Consider the following 18,260-nt stretch of genomic DNA (forward strand, 5'->3'; position numbering starts at 1 on the left):
CAGTAAAATACTCCAAATATAACAAGGACAGCATGTTCAGACTTTACTTATAAGTGAGTCTTCGTGGTGTCATCTGTTTGCATTTATATGGCACTTCTGTATAGTATTTCTCTCGTTTTTTCCTCTTTATGAATGGATGTGTTCAGAAAAAACATCTCTTGAGAATTTCAGGAGCTTAGGATCATGGATTAATAATCGGATCATTGTGCTTTGTGAATTCATATGCAGAATAATGGATTTGTAATGATAAAATACAATAACGGTCAATACACAAGTGCACTGTTCAAAGAACCTGAATATTTTATTTACACCAAACCATTTTTGTTGATAAAGCATATCTGAAGAAGCAAAGCGTCTTTTACACTTTAGCATTTCCAGACAAGCAAAAAGAAAAAAATGGATGCAAGAAATCAGCACTTTACACTTTTTTAACCGTACTTCAGTGTAATTGAATTTGTGAAAGTGTGAAAGAGCAGCGTACGTACACAAAAGCCAAGAATAAATAAATTAATAAATTAAATACAATACACAATAAACAATAAAACCCCCCAAACCTGAACTAAGCTGAAGTAAAATCATTGCCAAACAGGATTAGGTAAGCATGGCGTATTAAGCATCAGCCACCCAAGCGGCACAACACAGAGTTTTTTTCTTTATGTTTTCAGGTTTTTGTGCTATTAAACACAGTAAGACGATATGTAGTTTTTCGCATGCATTTGATTCTAACATTTTTGTCTCATAAGGCCACACTGTGGAGCTTTTTCATGATTCAATGCTGTAGCTCTACAAAGGGCCTAAAATCCAAAAAACAACAACAATTTGACATCCTCCCCACGTCAAGGTTTTATTCTGAAAAACAAAGAAAGAAAAGAAAATATGGTTAAGGTGTTAGATTAAATTTATTTGCAGTGTAATGTATGAAAATGTTTTAAACATTTTGAATTTACTTTGAGTAACTTTTATGACTTTTTGACATAAAAATGTTTGAAACCAAGTTATTCGAAGGATGTCTGAAGCTGCATTTTGAAATATATTTAGAAACATTATACATCATGTAGCTAGTTAGTGGTGCATTGGTAGAAAGTCTTGTAAAAATAGATTCAGAAGCATTAAGATGTTTTCATTCAGTCCCATTATTAGCTGATGCATTAACAAACAATTAACAGTACATTTGTTACAATAATCAGTAAGTTCAGGTCCATTAAATAATATTAAGATCCAACGTTTGACTTCAATAATGTATTTATAAATGTTGAAATTAAAATGAAATGAGTTATTTTTTATTGTTAGTTCACGTTAATTAATGTAGTTTTGAAATATTCTTAGATATCTGTTTGTGTTTACCAAGTTATTCTTAGAATTTCTGAAGATATTTTTAGGAATATATTTAGAAACATTATATTGCACATAGCTAGTTAGTGGTGCATTGGTAGGATGCCTTGTAAAATTGGATTGAGAAGCATTTAGATGTTTCCATTTTTGTCATTTAATAACTTTTCTGAGTGGCATTTGCTGGGATTCCCAACAGTGTTGCGGATCATGGAAGATCATCCCGTACATGGATAAATCAATAGGCACTGGAAGTTATTAAACATTACTGAATATAGTAATAAAAAATAAAAAAAATACTGGCACTTTGGTAAGGCAGAGTTTCATAAAAGATACGGGTTTTAACACTAAAAAAGGTCGGAGGATTTATTTATGGTTTTACATAGTACTTAAGCAGATGATGATGCTTTTGGGAAGCTTGCCTAGAGTTAAAGTACGACTTTTAAAATTGTACTTAGAGCTTTGGGAAACCCCACCGTCATCAGGTGCTTAATGGTGCAACTTTCATCCAGTGAGGTGAGTTCTTCATGTAGACCCTTACCTCTCACTGTGAGATTGGTGGTGCACTCTGCTCTTCCCAGCGGGCTCTCAGCTATGACTTTATACTCTCCCATGTCTTTGGCTCCAACCCTGAGAATGAGCATGGAGCACACTCCACAGGTGTTAGTGATGTAGTAGTTGGTGTCAGTGTTGAGGCTGACGTTGTTGCGGTACCAGGTGACGTGGGGTGTGGGGTTGCCCCTCACGGCACAGCTCATGTAGCACTCGTAGCCTTGCGGGGCTGTGTGGATTTTCAGGGGGACCATAAACCTCGGAGGATTCTCCAAGTTGCAGGTCTTTGACTCTGGGATGTTCAGTGTGAATTTTTCTGCAAGAATTGAAAGAGTTTGGTTAAAAAACAATTCATTAAGGCTGTGTACTTGACGTGTCAGTGGGTCCCTGAAGGGTCACCGTGTAGTAGTGCATGAGCAAGCAGACACCCCCTAGTGGCAGGACGTGCATGAGATCAGAGTATGCATATTCTCTAAATCAGTGGGTTGTGATCCAAAATTGGATTACAGGTCTGGTTATGATAGCAAGGGAAAAACAATGTTAAATGCAAATAATATGCAACTAACCATATGTTACCATATGTCTAACATATTATCATGAAACTATGGTAACACTTCATTTTAGTTAATGCATTTTTATTTTTGGTATATAATTATAATAAAATGCAGCTGTTCATTGTTAGTTTGTGTTAGTTTAGGTCCATTAAACAATATTAACAGATACTTTTGATTTAATTAATGTATTAATAAATGTTGAAATTAGCATTAAGATGATTTAGATTTTTTTATTATTGTTAGTTGACTTTAACATTGGTACCTAATTGTGAAGTGTTACAAATATTAGTGGTATAATAATTGGCCCAGTATTTTAGGCTTAGCACATTGCAGTTCATGGTAATAGTAATATATTTTGTTTGATTTTCAGGGCTTTTTTTGTTACATTTATATATAAACATAATACAAAATACATAACAGTTTTGGTTTTGGGTCACCAGTTGATGCACACATCTGGGTATTGAAGCAAAGCCCAGTTGAAAACCACTGTTTTAATTCATGCCCTGAATAGCTAATTCAATTTTCTAAATAGCTAACTCCACCCATCACTGCTCAGATTTTTTTTTTTTTCCTCTAGTACAAATAGGATTCTACTTAGACTTCGTGTGAATAACATCTGTCACAATTTGCACAATCTGTCACACAACGCTATATATCACTATTTATACTTAATGCAAACAGTGTCCACCGTTATACCATGTAGTATAAATAGCATCCACCATTCTTACACCACCACACCCCAGTATTACAAACCTTTCTTGCATGTGATAAGCCATTTTGGTGACTCTGAAGGGGCAGACAGGCCAATGTCATTTTTGGAGTACACACGGAACTGGTACTCTCTCCCTGGCATGATGTTACAGGCTGTGAAACGGTTGTTGAAGATACGGTCTGCTACAGTGTGCCAGGTCCTCTTGCTGGAGTCTCTCTTGGTCACCATGTAATGCAGGCGATCATCGCGTTTCTCGTCTGGGGATGGTTCCCAGGAAACTGTCACCGTGCCCGGAACGTTCTCATCCAGCTCAATGTAGCCTGGGGGCTTTGGCTCGTCTACACCAAAACAATCAGTCGTAGTTCATCAGAACTGGCAGATCAAGCCTATTACACGTACATTCCTCTACATAGCAAGCTTGGTTGGGTATATCCATCTATAAATCTACACTACCATTCAAAAACATTTTTTGAAAGAAAGTAGTACTTTTAATCAGCAAGGATGCATCCACTTAATCAAAACTGACAGTAAAGATTTTTAGTGTTTCAAAATTTTCCTATTATTTTAAACTTTCTATTCATCAAAGAATCATAATAAAAATGCATCACAGTGTCTGCAAAAATATTAAGCGGCACAACTGTTTTTAGCATTGATGATAATAACAGTTTTTTTTTCCCCCCGTGACAAATCTGCATATTAGAGTGATTTCTGAAGGAACATGTGATGCTGAAGACTGCTTTGCCATCACTAGAATAAATTACATTATTAATTATATTAAAATAGGAATATGTTAACAGAAGCTTAGTATACATTTCTCGTTGTGTTTTTTCAAAACACAAAATTTCTGAAAATACTTTCTACTGTCCCAGCTTAACACGTAGAGCCTATAAGTTATTCATAAGATGATTTCACGAAACAGTACAAGCACTTTGGCTCTGTGGTAATACTAACAAAGCATTGCATTCTTATGCCAACATAGCAACATGGCTTAACCAATAGTTGGGGGCATGGCTATCCATTTTTCAAACAGTGACACACTGGGACTATTTAGGAAAACATATTTGAATAAATTTTTTCAATTTTATTTGGTGATGCCATTTAAGATGGCACACTGGTTCCCTCATTTTACCTGTAACTCTAATCTCAATACTGAAGGTCTCTTGTCCCACAATGTTCTTGACTATGATGGTATAGATTCCTGTATCGGAGCGATCTGCAGATGGGATCAGGATCTGAGAACCTCCCTCAGCATTGCTTATAGTGGCACGTTTGGACACATGGACACCATCTTTAAGCCAGATGACATCAGGACAAGGGGAAGCCTGTAAAAAGGTAATATAGGACAAGTATCGGACATGTGGCCAATACAAAATATAGTTTAAATGAGGGGAGTAGGAATGATCTGAATAGTGAATGGGAAGGGAGCATGATATAGCCTGGCTCATGGATATTAATTAGGGGACATAATATTCAGCAAGTAGCCCCAAATTCTTAATATTATTATACATTTTATTTATAGGTACCTTACGCAACACTGTGCATCAGTAAAACAACCAATCATCAAACAATAGGGCAACACAGCCTACCTACAACTAAACATTACATAAAAGCCTGCCTAAACAGACAAGTTTTAATTCTAAATTTAAAAACCACAAGACTTTGACTATTACGAATATCCACCGGTAGTGAATTCCATAGGTACGGAGCAGCATAACCAAAAGCTTGTGAACCCACAGAAGTTGTCCGAGTGCTGGAAGTACAAGAGTGAGCGCAGAGGCAGATTGTAAGATACATGTAGAAGTATTTATACGCAGGAGATCGGATAAGTATGAGGGAGCCAAATATTAAGTGCCTTGTAAGTTAAAAGCAAGATTTTAAAATTTATGCGATATTTAACAGGGAGCTAATGCAGATTTTGTAGCACAGGACAGATGTGCTTGGATATAGAAGTTTTGGAAATAACTCGTGCAGCTGCATTATGTACTAGCTGAAGTTTGTGTAAAGATTTAGACGGGAGTCCATAAAACAAGGATTTACAGTAATCAATTTGTGATGTTACCTAAAGCGTGTACAAGGACAGCAGTACTCTTTGTTGAGAGTACAGGATGCAGACGATTAATATTTTGTAGATGGAAAAATGGAGAATGAGTAACGTCGTTAATACGAGCTTCAAATGATTAAGTACTGTCCACGATGACACCCATACTTTTAACCTGTTTATGTTTTGCTGATGCAAGTCAGCACTATATTTTTGATAAAGGAATCGAGGAGTGGGGACAGGATTCTGGATGACAGCAGTTATATTTCATCCCTTCACACCGCAGGCGGAATATAATGATTGTCTCCCAAAAAGTGACAAACTTTATGTGATAAAAGTTCTAAACCCCTGGTTTGGTCTCTAAAAGTACTGTATGGTTTTAGTATTGCCCATTACCTCAAAGTTGATGTTGAATCGTGCAGAATTTCCAGCTCTGACCACCATGAAGCTCTTGATCTTAGAATCTGTGAATCTCGGTCTCACTAAGAAAAACAACACATTGAGTTAATGATGTGGCATATCTAGTACAGTTTTCGAAAATGAGAGGCAGACCGTAGATAAGCTGATTCACCTGGAGGAGGCATAGCCAAGATGTAGTTGTCCAGCTCCTGTGGCTCACCCTCTCCACCTTCATTGACGGAGATCACTCTAACCCAATACATGGCCATTGATTTCAGTCCCTTTACAGTGTAGGAGGTCATGATGATGGCATTTGTGTTGCATCGATCCCATTCTGTGTTCTCAGCAGGCCTGACATCAACAAAGTATCCCTTGGCCTCATCCTGAACACCAGGATCTTCTTTTGGTTTAGTCCAAGACAAGGACAAGGTAGTGTAGGTGGAGTCTGTCACTTTAAAGTCAATGACTTTACCAGGGGGTTCTGATAGGAAATTGAGACGAAAGCATTCGCATAAGAATTGTGCATTGAAAGAGAAATAGGGAGAAGTGCAAGAGGAGTTCAAATTAGCTTGTTGTTTTGAAGCCCAGAAAATTCTGACCTAAATCTGCTATTTTTGCATATCTTTGAGGGGAGGACACGGTTCGTTTCTCGAAATGTACAGCCTTGAGAATACTTATGCTGAATTCCTCTTCTCTTTTTGAAGGTAATGAGCAACCTGAGAAATTACTCACTTTTGGGATCTCTCGCAAACACAAATTCTGAGGGGATGCTTGGTTCACCAGCTCCAGATATGTTGATGGCGGACACACGGAACTCGTACTCCATTCCTTCAACTACATCTTTTACAGCATATTTCTTTGCTGTGGATGGTAATTGAGAGGTAAACATTACTAGCAGGCAGTACTTTAAAGTAACTCATGTAAAAATATGAGATACACACCCTGGATTGGCTGATCTGATGGATTGACTTGGCCCCACAAGTTACTGCCCTTCTTGCGTTTCTCTAAGTTATAACCCAAAATACCGGTTCCTCCAGTATTGGTCGGAGGAGTCCATGTCAGGTTAATGCAGTTTTTAAAGGCACTGGCTACTTTAGGAACAGATGGCTGACCAGGATATGCTGGAAAGTAAGACAATCCAGAAGTTTATATTAAGACGAGTTTGTATAGCGACTGACTAGCACAAGGCTACTCTTGAGAGATTTTTTTGTTTAGTAAGTCACCTTTAGTGCCAGCTTGCACATCCTCAGTCTCCATCAGTTCACTGATGCCCTCATCAGTCTCGGCTCTGATACGGTAACAGTATCTTCTGCCATGGTCAACATCAGTGTCTCTGTAGTGGGCTTCACCTGGGATCTGGCCAATCTTTTTCCATGTGTTGCGTCCAATTTGGTTACGCTCAAGTATGTAATGTTTAATAGGGCAACCACCGTTGTCTTTTGGTGGTCTCCACTTGATCTCAATGCAGTTGGCAGATGCTTCAACGATCTCCAGTGGTCCAAGTGGTTGGGTAGGTTTATCTAAATAAAAAAAATTAAAAATTGTCAGGCAAAATGGAGAGTAATTTTGTTACCAAACTGTACTGCCTTCATATTAAAAATACAACCTGTTTAATTAGTTCACTTTTTGTACTCACCAAGTACAACTAGATTAGAAATGGTTTCAACTGTGCCAAACTCATTTTTGACTTTGATTTTTATTTCCCCGGTGTCTTTACGCTGTAATTTGGTGAGAACCAGGCGGCTTTCAGTCTCTGAAATCTCAATCTTGCAGTGAGAGTCTGGCATGAGCTCTTCACCATCTTTGTACCACTGGACTTTGAATGGCTCACGGCCAATAAATGGAATTTTGAAGGTGGCTTTATGATTGCGTTTGATCACAATCGGTTTTGCAAATTCTTCAATTTCCTTGGCACTGAATCTTGGTGGATCTTATCACACACACAAACAGAATAAATAAATAAAAAAAGTATAAACATGAAATTTGGAACATTTGCATATGTATTGGCACAAATGAGCAGATATTAAAAAACAAACCTTCAACAGCAATCACACATTCGGTTTTACGCCCATCAGCCTCAAACCGATATTTTCCAGCAAATTCTTCTGTTACTTTAGCAATTTTCAGTTTATGAACCGCTCCCTCTTTACTAATAGTCAAACCCTCAGTGGAGGCAGTAATCTACAGAGAAATTTGAAGAACAGTTTACACATATACCATATATACCATTTAGCATATTATTGTGGCTTCTTTATACCTCATCGCCATCTTTGGACCAGACACCTTTACAGTCAGCACTGCTAAGTTTGCAGACCAGTTCAGCTGCTTCTCCCACAATAGCTTTGCAGTCTTCCAGCCCAGCAGAAAAGTGAACACCAGGATCTGCAGGTGATTTGTGGACAAAATTAGTAATTAATAATTCAAGCACGGTTATCATTTTGCTGCATGATGTTTGAGTTGTAGTCCACACACATTAATTGAGGCCTACTGTAGCAATTCTACACTTGTACACTTAGTAAGTATGGACATACATATTTTATAGCATGTGTTAAAATGCATTAACTTTCATTTAAATGTAAATGAAAGTCAACAGAAATGTGTGAGAAAAAATATCAGGTGTATGATATCTTGCCATTGTCTTCAGTGCTGACTTCCTACAATCCGAATCTTCTTAGAATATTCTTAAAAGACCAGTTATGAAGCATCTCTGAATGCCCGGTACACATTTAACCTGACTTATTTTAGAAATGCATTGTACAGAAATTATTTCCGTTCTAATAGTACATAGTTATCACTCTTGGTTGAGGTTGTTCAGTTGAGATAATTCTCTGAATTAGTAGTTACTCTAAATAAGCTTCACCACTAATGGGTAAATGATGGAAACCTTCTTGTTTTGGTGGTATTACCAAATAACGTTGCTGTTCTATTAGATTAATATGAATATTTCCCCCCTTTTCCCATTTCGTGCTGTCTCTGGATACCATCCAAATGCAATTTGGTTCTTGTGCAGAATTTGCTTTAAAATCTCCAGGTAAATGCTGATTGAGTCACTTTCTTGCAACCCCAAGTGTTTTGACAATTGAAGATCTTGCTGGAATGACTTCTGCAGGAATTTTCACGTCTTCCAAGGCATATAAAATCTTTCATTTGTCTTCTCGTAATTAAAGTTTGTGAAGTCCTATTTGGCTGCATTTATTAAGATCTTATCATGTCCTGCTTCCTCTGATTAGTGAGCGAGGTGATTGGCCTTTAGCAAGACAAGCAAGCTTGGTGAAGACAATACAAGCGCATACTGATCTACACAAACAGCAGACACACAATGCATAAGAAATATCTGGCACATTAAAGACTGGGTGGATACTATTTTTTTAAATACATTTATTATTGTATCTTACAATAAAACAAACTCTTTTCCACAAAGAATTGGTCCTCACTCCAATTACTTACTGAGTTTTTTCTTTATTTTATTTAAAGGAATAGTTTACTCAGAGATGTCCCTCCAAACCTGTATATTGTTGTTGTTTGGTAAATACTGAAATTGAATTTATAAAGGTTTTTACATAGATCTTCCATGACAAAAGCAGCATAAGTAAACCATATGATTTAAAAAAATAAAAAAATAAAAATTATATATATATATATATATATATATATATATATACAAACAAACAAACAAATAAATAACTAAAATCTACAATATACTATAAAATAATTAACAAAAATATAAAAACAAAAAATAAAATAAAATGAAATTATTATTATTATTATCCATAGAAAAAATAACAACATACAGGTTTGGAATGGGATGAGGATAAATACATATAAAGACAGAATTTTTAATTTTGACTGAATTATTACTTTAATAAACAAAGTTATCCAACGCCCACTAGCATCGTGTGAAATAAATTTTTCTGCCTACTCAAATCAACCTAATTAAAGAGGTTATTAAAGTTACTGATTACAACCCGCCTTGCTCAATATATCCCTCACTTATTTTTAACTTGCTCATCAAATATGCCTTCACAATGTTTCAACAAGCACATTATGTCCAATAACTGCTGATAGGAATATGCATACGCTTACAAAGCCTGTTCTATAGCTGTTGGACCCAAGGGTATAATCTTTAAATAAGCGCTTAGGACAATGAAACTGACAAAGTTTCTCAGTGGAAAGTTATCCAGCAAGTCCTAAAGTATGTTGTGAGATGTTTGGTCCTGCGCAAATAAGCTCCAAAACATGTCCAGAATGGTTCAAATAAAACTAAATTAAGTAATAAAAAAAAAAAGATAACAATTAAATGCCACTCAAGTCCAATTAAAGAAGTTTTCTGATTAACAATGTACTTAATCGGAATAGGATATGTTTGGATAACTTTGTTTATTGTTCAGATGATGTGACTGAATTAGACCCAGAACTCCTACAAGGGACTGTACAGTTATTCCTGAGTATTCTGAATGACTTTGACATTTGCATTGGAGCAATGTCAGTGTTCAGTGCAACTTCAAATATCTCTTACCAACAACTGTCTCTGGAACCTGTGGGCCTTGTTTTTTACGGCCTGAACGCTTGCCAGCTTTATCTGACTCGTCCTTTTCATCTTCAGCTCCTTTTTCTTCCTCTGTAGCTTCAGTGCTGCCCTCTGATGGGCCTCCTGGACCTGGTGGCTTCCCGGGGCCTGGTGGGTCCCCAGAACCTGAAGCGCTGCCAGAACCTGAAGCGCTACCGGACCCAGACAGGTTCCCGGAACCTGAAGGGTTGTCAGAACCTGACGGGTTTCCTGAACCTGATGCGTTACCGGAACCTGATGGATTACCCGAACCTGATGGTTTGTCAGACCCTGCTGGTTTTTCTTTATCAGATGGGTTACCTCCACCTTCATTCATGCCGTTTGGTCAGTGGGTGAAGCATTTTGAAGATTGACATTAATATGATAAAGGGGTTAGAAAGAAGATGTAGAATAAAAAGAAAAACACAAAACAAACAAGAACATTTAAGAAAACGGTGACAAAAATGCAAACAATGAACATTTTCCGAGGTCATGCCTCTAAACATGCTGAATCTGCAGTTTTGTTGCTTTTGTGCCATGCTGGGTAATTCCACCCAAAATAAAATCTCATTGGTCGAAAAATCCTGCTCCACAAAGCTCTGTATTAAACATCAAATATTCTGATTCGCGTACATTGTTATTTTGTGCTCTATTTTAGTTTTTTATTTATTTACAAGACAATGGAAAATGCATATAATATGTTAAGCACAACGATAATGTTTCTGGTGGGTTTTTTTTCTTCTTTTCTTCCTATTATAAATGATTTTTTATGGCTATGTGTATTATAAAAAATAAATAAAATTAAAATAAAATTATCCAGAGCAAAAATTGTATGCTATAGTACGATTAATGATTTTTTATTTTTTAAAGAAAGTTGCAGCATGACTGCACTAGCACAACCATTCAGAACATACTGTTAATATAAAACTTTGTAGAACACAATATAGCCAATGAGATTTCACAGTGGGAGGGGCTACCCAGCATAGCACTACAAACATAGAAACCAAATAATCATATAATAATCATATAACCAAATAATTTTTTGAAACGTTACACACTGACACTGAAAAACTCTTGAGAAACAAACAGCACACAAAACAGGTACTTGAACAACAAATAAATGACACAAACAAACAATTAAGACAGACAGAAGTGCACATTTAGCTGAAAAAATGTATGGATTTTATGGAACATTCAACGATAGAGAAAATAAAAAAAGATTGATTATTTGATGTATTTTTTTTTTTTTTTTCAGTTTGATGACCTCATATTATTGGAAATTACATTAGTTGTGATAATACTTTTCAGCACTCCTATGTTTCCCCCCATGTTAAAAGTATTATTATTTAAATATATATATTATATATATATATATAATATTCACTCTTAATCACTGAAAATTAATAATCATGCTTAAACAATCAGTTTATAAAGAAAAAGAAAAAAAATTGGTTGTAAATGTTACTTGAAATCTCTTTCTCATGATCAATATTTTATCAATCATTCAAGTAAAAGCTATTTGTGTTACAGTTGACAAACACTTTTTAGTTTAGTAAACTATTTAGTTTCTGTAATCACAGCACATGATTTTAATATAGATGAGCCGGATTTAGTGTATTCATCCCACACTCTTACCAGTCACTGAGTCTGGTATCAGTGGGCCTTGTCTTACACGAGTACGGCCCTCGGCTTCCCCTTCCATGCACACATCTGGAACTGTGCTGGGTGTGTTTGAGTTTCCTATCATGATTTTTGATGTAAACGGTGAATTAATCAGCACAGGATGTGCAATGCTTTGATTGTGTTGTGAGTGTTTCCCACTTGAGCTACAGTAAAACACCTCTAGGATGTAGGGGTGTTGTGATGATTGCATATGTATGTGCAGAGTAACATCAGCTTATAAGTAAACAGAAAGTTGTGTGAGGATGTTGTGAATAATTTCGGAAGAATCATATGATCACAGTAATGGCTGCTGAAAATTCAGTTTTGCCATCACAGGAATAAGTTAAATAAATAGAAAACATTTATTTGAAATTATAAACATATTTTGTAATATTACTGTTTTTAATTTTACTGTATTTTTTATCAAATAAATGCAGCCTTAGTCAGCATAAGATAATTATTTTTGAACAGCATTGTACATAAACAATACTGTATGTATGTATATGTGCTGTATGAAAGTTTGGCCTGCTTTGCCAGACTGTATATTTTCTGTAAGAACCAATCATTGCTGAAATGGTACACTACATATTTTTAAAATGAGAAATAAAAGCAAGAAGGAATTTGTGTAGTGTAGATATATTTAATGTCTTGTATAATTCCTTACCTACGACAGTCTCTGGTACAAGAGGTCCTGCTCTTTGACGCTTCTTGTCTCCTCCCTCTCCTCCCTCACCACCGCTTCCTCCAGAACCATCAGCTCCTCCAGCCCCACCAGCAGCTCCAGCTCCTCCAGCCCCGCCGGCTCCTCCAGCTCCACCAGCACCTCCGGCTCCATCAGCCCCTCCAGCTCCTCCAGCTCCATCAGCTCCTCCAGCTCCACCAGCACCTCCGGCTCCATCAGCCCCTCCGGCTCCTCCAGCTCCTCCGGCTACACCGGCTACTCCAGCTCCTCCAGCTCCACCAGCACCTCCGGCTCCATCAGCCCCTCCAGCTCTTCTAGCTCCACCGGCTCCACCAGCACCTCCGGCTCCTCCAGCTCCCCCAGCTTGTCCAGTACCTGTAGCTCCTGCAGCCCATACAGCTCCTACCACCGCTGCAGCAGCACCTCCATCTCCACCTGCAGCTCCAGCCTTCCCAAGACTTGCTGCTGCAGCAGCTGCCTGTGCAGCCATCGCAGCAGCTGCCGCAGCAGCTGCCGCAGCCCCTGCTGCAGCAGCTTGCTCAGCACTCAGACCTTCACTTAAGGCCTTGAGTTCAGCCTGCTTTCTGGCCTCCTCCTCAGCACTGGCTTTGGCTTTAGCTGCTGCAGCCCGAGCAGCTGCTTCTGCTGCAGCTTTAGCTTCAGCCTCAGATTTACCTTTGGCTTTAGCTGCGGCAAGAGCATCCTGTGCAGCTTTAGCCGCAGCTGTGGCTGCGGCAGCTGCTGCCGCTTGTGCTGCCGCTTTTGCTGCTTCTGCTTCAGCTGCAGCTCTGGCTTTAGCTTCAGCTTCTGCTGCCTCTCTTTCAGCCTGGATTTTCTTAGCAGCCTCCAAAGCTTCTGCTATCTCCTTCTTGTTCCTCTCTGCCTGCTCAGCCGCAATCTTCAGCAAGTCTTCACCACTACCACCTGCCTGAGTGGTTTTCCGGGCTTTCTTCTTTCCCTTTGTTGCAGGATCTTTGTCAGCTGGTGTGGAAACAATAATACAAACAGATTCATATTGAATTTAAGCAAGTTAATAAAATTACAGGATGTAGTACAAATACATATAATAAAAATAAGGCATTACAGAAATAAAACAATATACTGACTTTAAAGACATATTTTGTAATGTCTTTATTTGTGGGCTTTTTTAAAAAATAGATTGTATTTAGGGAGTCTTTTATTTGTGGACAGTATATTGCTATAATTTGTTATTAATCTGAATACAAATCAAGAAATTATAATTAATTTGACTTTTTAAATTAATTGACAGCCTTATTTTCTAATAAAAGGGCTGCGATTATTTGTAATTGATTATTTAATAAGTGTATCATGCAATTAAATTATTTTTAGCCACTGAATTTAGTACAACTAATTGTAATAAAAATAATGCAATGTGGAAATAAAAACAGTGCATTGACTTAAAGGAATAGTTCACTGACAAATGAAAATTATTCATCATTTGCTCCTCTCTCAAGTTGTTCCAAACCTGTATGAGTTTCTGTCTTCTGTTAAACATAAAATAATATATTTTGAAGAATGTGGGTAACAAGCAACCTGGACCAGTATTCTTAAAGATTCTAAGAATCCTCTCAGAGAGCTCCTAATTTAGCTTAAACATTTCTAACTAGGAGTCTTAGCTTAAAAGTGATTCAGGACCAGTCTGAGGTCTTCAGCCCTGTTCCTGGGGACCCACTATCCTGAAGAGTTTCGCTACAACCCTAATCAAACACACCTGAAGCGGCCAATCAAGCTCCTCAAGACTGCTTGAAAATTGCAGGCAGGTGTGCTGAAGCAGGTTGGAAATAAACTTTCCAGGAGAGTGGGTCCCCACGAGCAGAGTTGAAGACCTCTGCTCTATTGTCTTGGAAATATCCCCTACACCAATCCAAAAATTAGGCTTTATTAATCAAAACTGTGGACCTGCAAATCATACTTTGTGTGAAAAGGAATAAAATTTGTCAGAGTTTTACTGCCTCTAGTGTTCATTTCAACTGGAAACTGCAGTGATTCGTACTTATAGGTACATTTTTTCAGTTTTGCAGAAATTTACTTGGAGGCACGTATTTCCTATGAGACCAGGTAGGTAACAAAACAGTTGCTGTTCCCCACTGACTTTCATAGTATGGAAAAAAACCTGTTTAATTACCAACATTTTTCAAAATATCTTCTTTTGTGTTCAGGAGAAAATGGAAATGCATACAGGTATTGTATATGTTATGTGCAAATCTATGTTCAGTGAATTTAATTAATCAGCACGATGCATTTAATTTGATTACTTTTTTTTCATTGATAGGACCTATTTCTACTAAGTGAAAAAAGTTGTACTTACCTTCTACAATCAGCCAAGCACTGCTAGACTTAATGCCAGCTATAGCTGCATAGATTCCAGCATCCAAAGGCATACAATCAATAATTTTCAGACGGTGGACCAGTTTATCTTCAGAACAAGTAATCTCATATTTTTCGTTGTTAGAGAGAGGTGTATTTTTTAGGGTCCAAGAAATCTTACTAACGGGCTGAGTTAAAACACACTCAAACAAGGCATCCTCTCTCTCTTGGGCTGTCACCTCCTTAATCTTCAGGGCAAAGTCCACAGGGGGAACTGTTTTAAATATGGATAAACACACCTCAGTCAATCCATGGCATTATACATTCTGTAAAAGCACTACTGAAAAGACCAGCAAAGCTGGTTTTAAATTCGGGTGTCTCCACTAGGCTTCTTAACCAGCTTAAACAGCACAATTTGCTTGATTTTCAATGGAAATACATTGGTTAAAAACAGACTTAGCAAATAAATATTATTATAATGTTAGTGTTGCTACAACTGTGTATACATGTTTAGAAGCAAAAGACAATTTATATTAGCAGACCAGAAACATCACATGCTGACTTTGATGTAACTGTCCAGTGTGCAACCTAACAGATGCTTCCAGTGTAGACAGCTTTATTGATTATTATGGGATCAATTTAGTTTTGGGGCATAACGGTGCATAGCTTACATCCAGTGTAGATGTGTTTTTATGTTTTAACCAGCCAGAGAAACACCAAGGCAGCTTAGACAAGCGTGGGAAATCGTGCTGGTCTTTTCAGCAGGAGGCTAACTGACAAATAGACAAATGTGCGGCAAAAAAACGTACTCTTGAAATCCGTTGAAAAGATATTGACACCCTCAACATCCACTTGATAGATTCCAGCATCTTCTGGATTGAGGCTTTTAACAGTGAAGATGTACTTCTTGCCAATTTGTTTTAGACCATGTTTCATTTCACCTTCAATGTCTTTGCTGAATGGAATCATGATGCCATCCTGAACAAAAGGTAAAGAGTAACTGTGATGAATGTTCATGATGCATATAGAAAAATAAGACAAAGAAAAATATCTCCAAATTATGCTGGCTGAATAGGTAGCATTAGTGCAGTATCTTTTGTGTAGCCTTAAACAGGCTTTTCATTTGAAAAATATGCAATGTCACAGTCAAGTACAGTAATGATAAAATCAACCTTCATACCCATATGCAAATGCATGTTAACATATCGTCTTTGTTTTTCATTATAGTAAATTATTTGGGTATTATGGCCTAATATGTAATTATCCAGCCAAGTAATTGAAAACAAAGTCATAATAATTTAATAGTACGCCACCTACTGGACTGAAGTGTGAAGTGCTGGATGGAGTGCAATTATGTCCGCCACGATTTTACTGTTAAAATTTGCTTAAATATCGGGGGTTCTTTTTCAGATATTATAGTATACAATATGAACCAAGGTTATTATAGTTAACTAAAGCAAAAATCTTTAAAAAACTAAAATAAACACAAACTGAAATAAAATAAAATAGAAAAAACTTTAAACCTTTACAAATGACAACTAAATTGCTAAAGCTATAACTAAAATGAAAATGAAAATTACAAAAATAAAAACTATAAAAGTACTTCAACGATACTGAAATAATACTGACATGAACCATTTGTGGCTGTTTGTTGATTATCACAGATGATGAGAGCTCAGTGAGAGGCATTGCTTTGTAACTAGCATTGATCTACTGTACCAGTTCCACCTTTTTTTTCACTGGTATTTCACATCCTCTGATTCACGGTTCTCACCTTATACAGAAAAATGCGGCTGTTGGGGTCTTTGAGCTCCATTTCCAGCTCAAAGGTTGCAGCATCCTCAGATTTCACCTCAATGGGCTTGAGATTACTGATATGTTGGATGAACTAAATCAGTGAAACAAACAGAACATAATAATTGGTCTCCAGATTTGTGCATCCAGTCATGAAAATGTGAGAAACCTTCTGTCATTTCAGCAGCTCTTTACCTGTGCCTGCTCCGCTTCTCTTTCCTTCTTCATCTCGTTCAGTTTCTTCAGCATGCCACGGAAATCAGTGATGCCATACTCGATGCAAATGCACTCATAGTCTTTCTTCTCAGCACTCAGCAGCAATTCCCATACAGAGTCGTCAATGTCACCATCCTTTTTCTCCTCAACTTTTTTGCCAGCACTTTAAGAAGATTGTAATGACAAATATGAACTTCAGGCCAAATCCTAGCACTTAACTGGGTTAACGTGACTGATGTTTTAATATGAGATGGGCTAATTAACTATGGCAAGAATCAGACATATAAATAGAGCCTAAAGAGAAACTGCACTGCTGATGACATGGCATTAATGTGTAATGTAATGGAAACAAATGTCTCACCCTCTCCTGAGCATCTTTCTAAACTCTGTTGGGTCACCTGCTGGAGCTTCAAAATGCAATCAACAAACAGAAGAAAGTGAATGCTTACGTGCGCCATATTCAATGTCAAAGTATTCAAAGTATCCAATTAAATCTTTTACCTTTATGATCAACTGCCATGCTAAGCTGAAGAAAATTAGCTACCAAAAGGTTACAATTATCTTACCTGCTTCAGCCTTTTGCAATTCCCTGTCCTTTTTGAATCCAACTGAAAAGGAAAAGAAAAAGAAAACATTGTGTTTGCTGCTATTTTCATGTATGAGTCCTGCTTTCTGTGTGGATAGAATAAGAACTTAGAAATGAAAGTAACAAACAAGTAGGGCTTTTACGATGTGTGTGCCCTACCTTCAATTACATTTAGGACAACAGTGCAAACAGCTTTTCCATATTCGTTTGAGGCATAGCATTTGTAAGTGTCGGCTTGATCACTGCTCACTTTAGGCATCTGCAAAAGTAAATGAAAAAGAGGTTGTGTTGATGAATCGTGGGCAATAATTGAATGACAAAGATAATGAAATGAACATTTAAAGGTGAAGTGTTAAATGTCTGAGCTGCTAAAGAGAACAGTAAGGACTGTTTCCAAACAGGTTTCTTGACCACTCCCCCCACCCTCTGCCATTTGGCCAGCAAACAGGATGTCCCGCCCCAAAATTGTGCTGGTTGTGAAGATGATGCTATGTTGGGCTGCTCAAACAACTGACGCAAGCAATGCTTTGGTGGCACAGGGCAAAAGAATTTACACTTTCCGCGGGAATCATCTTACTTACAGTCTCTTCACATTAAGCTGGGATATGGGAAGGTATTTTAAAAAGAAACCATTACACACTTCACCTTAAATGTTAAGTAGAGGATTTAAAGTGAAGCTAAAAGCCTGTGCTTACCTCCAAAGTGTGTTCACCAGTTGTTGAGTCATATTTGTTCTGAAACCTTTGGGGATCATTAATTTCTCCTTTTGCTCTACGCCACGATACTGTGGGTGTTGGGTTTCCAGTCACTTTGGCTTTAAGAATGGCTAGTTTTCCTGCATTATGAAAATTAAAGTTGTTAT

At 37.4% G+C, this 18,260-nt stretch overlaps 1 protein-coding gene across 2 annotated transcripts in view; it reads right to left on the reverse strand.

The window, feature by feature from the left end:
- Positions 1-277: 277 nt before the first annotated feature.
- Positions 278-18,260, reverse strand: part of LOC131542760 (immunoglobulin-like and fibronectin type III domain-containing protein 1) — a 35,273-nt gene continuing 17,290 nt past the window's right edge. The window contains exons 4-25 of one of the 2 annotated variants that reach the window (XM_058779738.1): positions 18,094-18,233; positions 17,558-17,657; positions 17,379-17,420; positions 17,174-17,219; positions 16,792-16,975; positions 16,577-16,690; positions 15,612-15,780; positions 14,804-15,076; positions 12,457-13,455; positions 10,101-10,457; positions 7,842-7,966; positions 7,621-7,765; positions 7,221-7,514; positions 6,808-7,104; positions 6,526-6,705; positions 6,317-6,445; positions 5,757-6,065; positions 5,582-5,667; positions 4,277-4,469; positions 3,189-3,485; positions 1,871-2,197; positions 278-849 (exon numbers count right to left, since the gene is read on the reverse strand). In XM_058779738.1, coding sequence (XP_058635721.1) covers positions 845-849; positions 1,871-2,197; positions 3,189-3,485; positions 4,277-4,469; positions 5,582-5,667; positions 5,757-6,065; positions 6,317-6,445; positions 6,526-6,705; positions 6,808-7,104; positions 7,221-7,514; positions 7,621-7,765; positions 7,842-7,966; positions 10,101-10,457; positions 12,457-13,455; positions 14,804-15,076; positions 15,612-15,780; positions 16,577-16,690; positions 16,792-16,975; positions 17,174-17,219; positions 17,379-17,420; positions 17,558-17,657; positions 18,094-18,233 — 4,811 coding nt within the window. In that variant the 3' untranslated portion in view covers positions 278-844. The remainder of the gene's footprint in view (positions 850-1,870; positions 2,198-3,188; positions 3,486-4,276; positions 4,470-5,581; positions 5,668-5,756; positions 6,066-6,316; positions 6,446-6,525; positions 6,706-6,807; positions 7,105-7,220; positions 7,515-7,620; positions 7,766-7,841; positions 7,967-10,100; positions 10,458-12,456; positions 13,456-14,803; positions 15,077-15,611; positions 15,781-16,576; positions 16,691-16,791; positions 16,976-17,173; positions 17,220-17,378; positions 17,421-17,557; positions 17,658-18,093; positions 18,234-18,260) is intronic. The other variant, XM_058779739.1, reaches the window with a different exon arrangement.

This window comes from Onychostoma macrolepis, chromosome 06, assembly GCF_012432095.1.
Source record: "Onychostoma macrolepis isolate SWU-2019 chromosome 06, ASM1243209v1, whole genome shotgun sequence".
NCBI classification, from domain to species: Eukaryota; Metazoa; Chordata; class Actinopteri; order Cypriniformes; family Cyprinidae; genus Onychostoma; species Onychostoma macrolepis.